The sequence below is a fragment of the Procambarus clarkii genome, chromosome 93 (assembly GCF_040958095.1).
Source record: "Procambarus clarkii isolate CNS0578487 chromosome 93, FALCON_Pclarkii_2.0, whole genome shotgun sequence".
Lineage (NCBI taxonomy): Eukaryota > Metazoa > Arthropoda > Malacostraca > Decapoda > Cambaridae > Procambarus > Procambarus clarkii.
In genome coordinates this window covers 87,639-98,171 of record NC_091242.1, presented here as the reverse complement: position 1 = coordinate 98,171, position 10,533 = coordinate 87,639, and the positions used below count along the sequence as shown (strand labels likewise).

At 50.4% G+C, this 10,533-nt stretch overlaps 2 protein-coding genes across 2 annotated transcripts; one reads left to right on the top strand and one right to left on the bottom strand.

The window, feature by feature from the left end:
* Nucleotides 1-8,067: 8,067 nt before the first annotated feature.
* LOC138359785 (adhesive plaque matrix protein-like) lies at nt 8,068-9,687 on the top strand. Its single transcript, XM_069319487.1, has one exon. It carries the CDS (start codon nt 8,068-8,070, stop codon nt 9,685-9,687), a length of 1,620 nt encoding a protein of 539 aa, XP_069175588.1.
* A 169-nt stretch (nt 9,688-9,856) lies between these two features.
* LOC138359784 (uncharacterized) lies at nt 9,857-10,225 on the bottom strand. The gene has a single exon (XM_069319485.1). The coding sequence runs from the start codon at nt 10,223-10,225 to the stop codon at nt 9,857-9,859; it is 369 nt and encodes a 122-aa protein (XP_069175586.1).
* Between the last annotated feature and the right edge of the window lie 308 nt (nt 10,226-10,533).

Genomic DNA, 10,533 nt, shown 5'->3' with positions numbered 1-10,533 from the left:
CCTCAGCCAGACTAACTCCAGCCAACCCATGCCCTCCGCTTTATGGGTGCCCGTACCCACCACCCTGTGTGTGTGTGTGTGTGTGTGTGTGTGTGTGTGTGTGTGTGTGTGTGTGTGTGTGTGTGTGTGTGTGTGTGTGTGTGTGGTGTGTGTGTGTGTGTGTGTGTGTGTGTGTGTGTGTGTGTGTGTGTGTGTGTGTGTGTGTGTGTGTGTGGCTGTGTGTGTGTGTGGCTGTGTGTGTGTGGTGTGTGTGTGTGTGTGGCTGTGTGTGTGTGGTGTGTGTGTGTGTGGTGTGTGTGTGTGTGGTGTGTGTGTGTGTGGTTTGTGTGTGTGTGGTTTGTGTGTGTGTGGTTTGTGTGTGTGGTGTGTGTGTGTGGTGTGTGTGTGTGGTGTGTGTGTGTGGTGTGTGTGTGTGGTGTGTGTGTGTGTGGTGTGTGTGTGTGGTGTGTGTGTGTGGTGTGTGTGTGTGGTGTGTGTGTGTGTGTGTGGTGTGTGGTGTGTGTGTGTATTCACCTAGTTGTGCTTGCGGGGATTGAGCTAAGCTCTTTCGGCCCGCCTCTTAACTGTCAATCAACTGTTACTAACTACTATTTTTTTCTCCACACCACACACCCAGGAAGCAGCCCGTGACAGCTGACTAACTCCCAGGTACCTATTTACTGCTAGGTAATAGGGGCATTAGGGTGAAAGAAACTCTGCCCATTGTTTCTCGCCGGCGCCCGGAATCGAACCCGGGACCATCGGATCAAGCGCCCAGCGTGCTGTCCGCTCAGCCACCCGGTGGCTGTGTGTGTGTGTGTGTGTGTGTGTGTACTCACCTAATTGTACTTGGGGGGGTTGAGCTCTGGCTCTTTGGTCCCGACTCTCAACCGTCAATTAACAGGTGTACAGCTTCCTGAGCCTATTGGGCTCTATCATATCTACATTTAAAACTGTGTATGGAGTCAGCCTCCACCACATCATTGCCTAATGCATTCCATCTGTTAACTACTCTGACACTGAAAAAGTTCATTCTAACGTCCATGTGGCTCATTTAGGTACTCAGTCTCCACCTGTGTCCCCTTGTTCGCGTACCACCCGTGTTAAACAGTTTATCCTTATCAACCCTATCAATTCCTCTGAGAATTTTGTAGGTGGTGATCATTTATCCCTTATTCTTCTGTCTTCCAGTGTCGTGAGGTGCATTTCACGCAGCCTTTCCTCCTAACTTATGCCTCTTAGTTCTGGGACTAGCCTAGTGGCATACCTCTGAACTTTTTCGAGCTTCGTCTTGTGCTTGACAAGGTACGGGCTTCATGCTGGGGCCGCATACTCCAGGATTGGTCTTACATATGTGGTATACAAGGTTCTGAATGATTCCTTACACAGGTTCCTGAAGGCTGTTCTGATGTTAGCCAGCCTCGCATATGCCGCAGATGTAACTGTCTTTATGCGGGCTTCAGAGACAGGTTTGGTATGATATCAACTCCTAGATCTTTCTCTCTGTCCGTTTCATGAAGTACTTTATCTCCCATTCGGTATCCTGTGTCTGGCCTCCTGTTTCCACCGCCTAGTTTCATGACATTGCATTTACTCGGTGTTGAACTTTAGTAGCCATTTGTTGGACCATTCATTCAGTCTGTCTAGGTCATGTTGTAGCCTTCTACTATCATCCTCTGTTTTAATCCTCATCATATTTTTTGCATCATCAGCAAACATTGAGAGGAACGCGTCAACTCCGTCTAGGAGATCATTTACGCATATCAGAAACAGTATAGGTCCAAGGACTGGTCCCTGTGGGATTCCACTGGTGACTCCCCGCCACTCCGAGACCTCACATCTCACAGTGACTCGCTGTGTCCTGTTGCTTAGGTACTCCCTTATCCAGTGGAGTACCTTCCCTTTCACTCCTGCCTGCATCTCCAGTGAGTGTGAGTGGGCGTTTGTTTACTGGAGGCGGTAAGGAGCGCATGTGAGTCGCACTTAACAGTAGATATTTGCATGTGTACCATCTACGCAGCAGCAGTAATATCAGTCGTATCAGAGGCGGCAGCAGTCACATTAGCCGCATGAACATGTGCATTACCAGCAACATAACGAACATATCAACATGAGCAGCATCATTATCAGCCACAGAACCAGTTGGGCTAGATCTCAGCCCGTCCTCACAACAAATCTATTACCCTGAGAAACAAACCCACCCTCAAACCACCTGGATAATTATCTAGATATTTGTAATGGCGCGAAAGTATATTACGATACCAGTAAGAGTCTACATGTAAACGAGCAAGTGAACCTTTGTCCTCAACAGAGAATATTCTTAAGTTGTAACTTTATTGCGTTATAACTCGTTGGTTTAAAATATAAAAAAAATATATGCTGAACATGTCTTCTTTGAAACATGTTCAGAATTTGGGTTTACGTAAATGAAATTACAGAGTACACGCAAATAGTTTTTGAATTACACTTTCAAATTTTCACACTAACAAGGCTGTAAGTCTTCATTGCTAGTTCAAGCTAACTACCGTACCACTCGTCAGGCGTAATTGGGATCACGCTAACTACCCTCCCACTCGTCAGGTGTAATTGGGATCACGCTAACTACCCTCCCACTCGTCAGCCGTAATTGGGATCACGCTAACTACCCTCCCACTCGTCAGCCGTAATTGGGATCACGCTAACTACCCTCCCACTCGTCAGGCGTAATTGGGATCACGCTAACTACCCTCCCACTCGTCAGCCGTAATTGGGATCACGCTAACTACCCTCCCACTCGTCAGCCGTAATTGGGATCACGCTAACTACCCTCCCACTCGTCAGCCGTAATTGGGATCACGCTAACTACCCTCCCACTCGTCAGCCGTAATTGGGATCACGCTAACTACCCTCCCACTCGTCAGCAGTGGCCGCCAATGTGCCCAAAGGTGTTATTAATATCTCAATCACTAAAGAAACGTTTGGTGCTCGCTGCTGTCCTTGACACACTGGTCGACACGACTGACGGCTCACGCTGAGTGACCGTCATAAGATATGAGCGCGATAAGTGTAGAGATACGCCATCTTGCTGGGAATGTTGCTGGCTCAGAGATGACCCCAGCCTCCTCGCTCCTCCACACTGCCCGCCACCACATTTCTTGACACTCAAATTTCATTTCTTAATTCGCTCAATATTATTGGGTTTATAAGAGAATTTGTTCAATATAGTTAACATCAGTAGATGTTAATTGACTGCTGGTCATGTGGAAGGTTGGGAACACCACAGGTGTGTGTGTGTGTGTGTGTGTGTGTGTGTGTGTGTGTGTGTGTGTGTGTGTGTGTGTGTGTGTGTGTGTGTGTGTGTGTGTGTGTGTTGCTAGGAGACGGGAAGCTGTCCCAGCATTTACCCCATACTTCAACTATAATGCTCATGTCTCTTTTGACATTTTCATCATATCTTCAATAACAATTTACCTTCGATATATGACATGAATTACAATATTTGACATTGCGCGCGCATAGACACACACAAGTGGCTTTCCCGGCCCTATATACACGAAGGTGAGACCCTACTCTTCAATATGCAGCCCCAGCATGGAACCCTTGCCTGAAAAAAGGTCCAGGAGACACTATAAAAGGTCTAGATATGCAACGAGGGGACCGAGTGGTGAGGAAAGACTGAGAGCGCTGGACCTTACCACGTTGGAGGGAAGGAGGTATAGGGGGAGGGGACATGTTAACACCATACAAGATTCAAAGGAAAATTGACAAAGTAGACAAAGCTAGTGGTCAAAGCTAGAAACAGCAGAACGCGGGGGTCAGACGATAGAAACATGAGAGGCAAATCTTAGGCTCATATTGCAGTACATATTAGTATCATACTAGGCCTGGAAGAGGTTTAGATTATTGCCTTAGACGCCATAGTACACATTGTGTACATATACTCTCCCCACATGTTATGTGAACTATGACCTTTGCTCAACACATGGAATACATACGTCTTGTTTACATCGTATAAGACACATCTACTTTACAATATTACAAATTTTGATGTCTCATCACACACATTCTGGAAGTGTCTTTCCAAGTGGGTTTGTGAAAGATCTTTTTTGTTTTTTATTTGTGCATGTAAGAACAACACAGATTGGGTTGGTGGGGGACGAGGACTCGCATCCTATACACACACACACACACACACACACACACACACACACACACACACACACACACACACACACACACACACACACACACACATTCAGTGTCAGAGTAGTTAACAGATGGAATGCATTAGGCAGTGATGTGGTGGAGGCTGACTCCATACACAGTTTTAAATGTAGATATTATAAGAGCCCAGTAGGCTAAGGAATCTGTACACCAGTTGATTAATAGTTGAGAGGCGGGACCAAAGAGCCAGAGCTCAACCCCCGCAAGCACAACTAAGTGAGTACACACTAACACAGTGTATGTTGGTAACAAAATCTGGGACTGAATTTCCCTAGAGTTTGAACAGTTTGGTCAATCTATCAGTATAGATTTGATTCCCGTTAAGAGATTCCCGGTTCTAAACTGACCGCCTGTAATATGTACAGTAATACGAGTACGTATTGCCCTAAGTAACGTACACTAATTATAATGTACTCGGAATGCTTGTATCACGATAGATAATTACCCCAATGAGGTATAGGTCTATCATTTATGTCTTCTGATTGGTCGACTCAAAGCACACGATATATATATAAGACAACAGTACTCTGCTTCTCTAACTAAACTAAATTCTTAAATGCGTCAGAGTCTGTCCCCTCCCCCCCCTATCCCATCGCCCCCCTCCCCTCTCTCAGCTCCTCCACCTTTCCACCTTCCCATCTCCCCTCACTTCCCCTATCTCCCATTCTTCTACCATTCCTCACCTCTCCCACCCTATCTCCACCTGTCTTCCCTCTGTCTCAGAAATATAACGCTAAATTCATAATACTTAGTGAATAAATCTAGGGAGTCTGTCAGCCACCTTTCACCGGTTCTGGGGAAGAGGGTTATCTTGAGGTTATCTTGAGATGATTTCGGGGCTTTTTAGTGTCCCCGCGGCCCGGTCTTCGACCACGCCTCCACCCCCAGGAAGCAGCCCGTGACAGCTGACTAACACCCAGGTACCTATTTTACTGCTAGGTAACAGGGGCATAGGGTGAAAGAAACTCTGCCCATTGTTTCTCGCCGGCGCCTGGGATCGAACCTAGGACCACAGGATCACAAGTCCAGTGTGCTGTCCGCTCGGCCGACCGGCTCCCTCGCTCGGCCGACCGGCTCCCTGGTCTGGGCTACTGGATGGCTACTGGACCCGTCTATCTTCGTCCCATACCCTAGACCATTCACCCTACAACGTTGGTGAGACTAGCCTCAAGCATCTGACTTTTAGTGTACAACAATACTATTGTGGAGAATGTGCGGTTTGAACTCCGTGTTTCCTCCACGGTTATCAGTCTCATACTTTATATCTTTAATGATCAGGTTATTATCATCAATCGTTATCGTCCTGTTACAACTAACTGTTCGCTTTGTTAAATGGGATAATGAACACAGTGGGTAGTTATTTACCACAGAAGAGGCAGCAACAGTAGCAGTAGCAACAGCAGCAACAGTAGCAGCAACAGTAGGAGCCGGTGCCGGTCGGCCGAGCGGAGCCGAGCCGGCCGAGTGGAGCCGGTCGGCCGAGCGGACAGCACGCTGGACTTGTGATCCTGTGGTCCTGGGTTCGATCCCAGGCGCCGGCGAGAAACAATGGGCAGAGTTTCTTTCACCCTATGCCTCTGTTACCTAGCAGTGAATAGGTACCTGGGTATTAGCCAGCTGTCACGGGCTGCTTCCTGGGGGTGGAGGCCTGGTCGAGGACTGGGCCGCGGGGACACTAAAGCCCCGAAATCATCTCAAGATAACCTCAAGATAACCTCAAGTAGCAGCCGCCTCACCAGTAGCAACAGGTGCAGGCGGCGGGTGAGATGTGTACATGAGTGGTCAGCACACAGGTGGCTGCCGCGGTCAGGGTCACCCATCAGGCTCCCCCTACTGCAGCTTCAGCACCTCTGACCCTCCACTATCACCCAACACCCCAGTCATCCACTCCCATCACCCCCACAAACTGGCCCCAAGAGCAAGCACCGCAACTTATGCACAACAGGATCAAACTCACATACCTGACTGCCCTTCACGCCGGCACCTGGCACACCCCTGGCTGTTGTAACCCTTACGTGTTTAAGTAGGGTGTATGCGAGTAGGGTGTATGCAAGTTACTAAAGCCAAGAAAAGTGTAAGTGTTTGTGGTGTATAAAAGAACCAGTTTACATTGCGGTGAGTCATACAAGGTATACACCTGTATCATACAACACACAAGCCCAGAAGTGTGGCAGTTGAGGTGCAGTGCCACAGTGTGCCAGAGTGTGACATAGTGTCAAGGAGTGCACATACGTTGTCTTCCTTCTGGCCCGGCCTCTTGGAAGACGTCAAGGGGCCAGAAGAGACCTCTACACCTCAGTACACAACCTTAAGGAGTCCAGGAAACCTCTCACTACACCTCCCAATACCTTTCACGGCCAACTGCTACTGCGGCGAAACTTTAAACTGAACGAAAAAATAAAGTTTCTGTGTTAGGAAGACACGGTTGAACAGATTATCTATGCACGTATCGATTATCTGTGTACTCAAACATTATGGAATATATCATGATTCTCAATGTCTTCACCATGTAAGGCAAGCTCTTGTAACTAGAAATTGGGTTGCTCTTTTTGCTGGTGGGCAAAATGAACATAAAACTAGTCCTACATGTTCGTGTACGCTTCTGACGGACCCAAGTTCTAAAATGTGTTCACCATTTTAAGATGATGCCGGTCGCTGGGAGCCTGTCGGCCGAGCGGACAGCACGCTGGACTTGTGATCCTGTGATCCTGAGTTCGATCCCAGGCGCCGGCGAGAAACATTGGGCAGAGTTTCTTTCACCCTATGCCCCTGTTACCTAGCAGTAAAATAGGTACCTGGGTGTTAGTCAGCTGTCACGGGCTGCTTCCTGGGGGTGGAGGCCAGGTACCTATTTTACTGCTAGATAACAGGGGGGCATAGGGTGAAAGAAACTCTGCCCATTGTTTCTCGCCAGCGCCTGGGATCGAACCCAGGACCACAGGATCACAAGTCCAGCGTGCTGTCCGTTCGGCCGACCGGCTCCCATCGGAACGTCATTGTAACAGTGACACACATGGATAGAGGAGCCTTGCCAGGCCCTCTCCACATTAACGGTGAGACCCATGCTACATTAGGCAGTCACACCATGCAACTCTCACCTCAACAATGACAAGGGAAACTAGAAATTATCCATTATGTGCAACGGGTCTCGCTTTTTATTTGAAGGATTGAGAGATGGACCTAAACACAGAAGAGAAGTTGTCGGAGGAGAGGGACTAACTGTCGACGACATATAAGGTTCTGAGGGAAAATTACAAATTAGACCAAATAACATTCTTAGAAGCTAGGAACACCAGAACAAGGGGAAAGGGGGAGGTGGTGGAAACGAGAAACGGAAGTTCTCATTTGTTAGACAAAATGGTTCGTTAGAGCCGTCAGTAAGTGAAATCCGCCTGAGAGAGGAGTCACTGCTTTAATCTACGAACGTTGGGAAGGCGGGGCCAGGAGCCTAGCTCAACCCTAACACCACACCTAGGTGAGTACGTACACGCGTATACAGACACGTCCATACATACACATACACACACACACACACCCCATTCATAATTTTAAAATTTGATCCGATAGGGAAATAGGTCAGAAGTCATGATTTGTACAAAATAGGCAGAGATTCTTTCACCCGATGCCGCTGTTAACCCGGCACTAAATAGGTACCTGGGAGATAGAAAAATACCACGGGATGCAGCAACACGTCTTCCAGAAAGATGTGTAGTGGATGTGATAGAGGAAATAGGTTGAGAGTCAGTAAATCGGGCAACTGACGTCAAGAAAGGCGGAGTCCAAGAGCTAAGAGTTCGATCCTGCGAGAGCAAATAGTAAATACAAATAATAATTACTCTGAAGCAACAAATACAGTTATGACGAGTGATTCAGCCCAGCCTGTACATGTACCAGAGGGTCCAGCCCAGCCTGTACATGTACCAGAGGGTCCAGCCCAGCCTGTACATGTACCAGAGGGTCCAGCCCAGCCTGTACATGTACCAAAGGGTCCAGCCCAGCCTGTACATGTACCAGAGGGTCCAGCCCAGCCTGCACATGTACCAGAGGGTCCAGCCCAGCCTGTACATGTACCAGAGGGTCCAGCCCAGCCTGTACATGTACCAGAGGGTCCAGCCCAGCCTGCACATGTACCAGAGGGCCCAGCCCAGCCTGCACATGTACCAGAGGGTCCAGCCCAGCCTGTACCATGTACCAGAGGACCCAGCCCAGCCTGTACATGTACCAGAGGGCCCAGCCCAGCCTGTACATGTACCAGAGGGTCCAGCCCAGCCTGTACCATGTACCAGAGGATCCAGCCCAGCCTGTACATGTACCAGAGGGCCCAGCCCAGCCTGTACATGTACCAGAGGGTCCAGCCCAGCCTGTACCATGTACCAGAGGATCCAGCCCAGCCTGTACATGTACCAGAGGGCCCAGCCCAGCCTGTACATGTACCAGAGGGTCCAGCCCAGCCTGTACCATGTACCAGAGGATCCAGCCCAGCCTGTACATGTGTCAAAGGACCCAGCCCAGCCTGTACATGTACCAGAGGGTCCAGCCCAGCCTGTACCATGTACCAGAGGATCCAGCCCAGCCTGTACATGTACCAGAGGGCCCAGCCCAGCCTGTACATGTGTCAAAGGAACCAGCCCAGCCTGTACATGTGTCAAAGGACCCAGCCCAGCCTGTACATGTGTCAAAGGACCCAGCCCAGCCTGTACATGTACCAGAGGGCCCAGCCCAGCCTGTACATGTACCAGAGGGTCCAGCCCAGCCTGTACCATGTACCAGAGGATCCAGCCCAGCCTGCACATGTACCAGAGGGTCCAGCCCAGCCTGTACATGTACCAGAGGGCCCTGCCCAGCCTGTACATGTACCAGAGGACCCAGCCCAGCCTGTACATGTACCAGAGGGCCCAGCCCAGCCTGTACATGTACCAGAGGGCCCAGCCCAGCCTGTACATGTACCAGAGGGTCCAGCCCAGCCTGTACCATGTACCAGAGGATCCAGCCCAGCCTGCACATGTACCAGAGGGTCCAGCCCAGCCTGTACATGTGTCAGAGGGCCCAGCTCAGCCTGTACATGTACCAGAGGGCCCAGCCCAGCCTGTACATGTCCAAGAGGGCCCAGCCCAGCCTGTACATGTACCAGAGGGCCCAGCCCAGCCTGTACATGTACCAGAGGGCCCAGCCCAGCCTGTACATGTACCAGAGAGCCCAGCCCAGCCTGTACATGTCCAAGAGGGCCCAGCCCAGCCTGTACCATGTACCAGAGGGCCCAGCCCAGCCTGTACATGTACCAGAGGACCCAGCCCAGCCTGTACATGTGTCAGAGGGCCCAGCCCAGCCTGTACCATGTACCAGAGGACCCAGCCCAGCCTGTACATGTACCAGAGGACCCAGCCCAGCCTGTACATGTGTCAGAGGGCCCAGCCCAGCCTGTACATGTACCAGAGGACCCAGCCCAGCCTGTACATGTCCAAGAGGGCCCAGCCCAGCCTGTACACATGGAAGGCTTCACAGTAAGGACGAGGCTGAAGGTAAACAAACATATCGTGATGGACCGCCAGAAAGTTGATCTTTGTATTCTTGAATTTGTACAAACCGGAAGTGTTTATGTTGCTGTAAGACCTAACCCTCCTAGGCCTAATATACGCCGAGGCCTAATACAGTACATGTATGTACTACATCAGGCTTAATATAGTACAGGTGACCCTGGGGGCGGGCTGGGTGACATTGAGGGCTCGCTGGGTGACACTAAGGGCGGGCTGGGTGACACAGAGGGCGGGCTGGGTGACACTAAGGGCGGGCTGGGTGACACAGAGGGCGGGCTGGGTGACACAGAGGGCGGGCTGGGTGACACTAAGGGCGGGCTGGGTGACACAGAGGGCGGGCTGGGTGACACAGAGGGCGGGCTGGGTGACACAGAGAGCGGGCTGGGTGACACAGAGAGCGGGCTGGGTGACACAGAGGGCGGGCTGGGTGACACAGAGGGCGGGCTGGGTGACACAGAGGGCGGGCTGGGTGACACAGAGGGGCCCGGCAATAACGTCATCCACCCCATGATGAGTTATACCGAGTGCGTCATAATGTTAATTCACCCTACCAAAAGCGCGGTCTCTGAGCTAATGTGCTGACATCAGCATAACTCCAGTCACTCCAATCCCACCACACACAGTTACCTTAATGAGTGAGATTACCCAAGGTGTGTGTGTGTGTGTGTGTGTGTGTGTGTGTGTCTGTGTGTGTGTGTGTGTGTGTGTGTGTGTGTGTGTGTGTGTGTGTGTGTGTGTGTGTGTGTGTGTGTGTGTGTGTGTGTGTCTGTGTGTACTCACCTAGTTGTGCTTGCGGGGGTTGAGCTCTGGCTCTTTG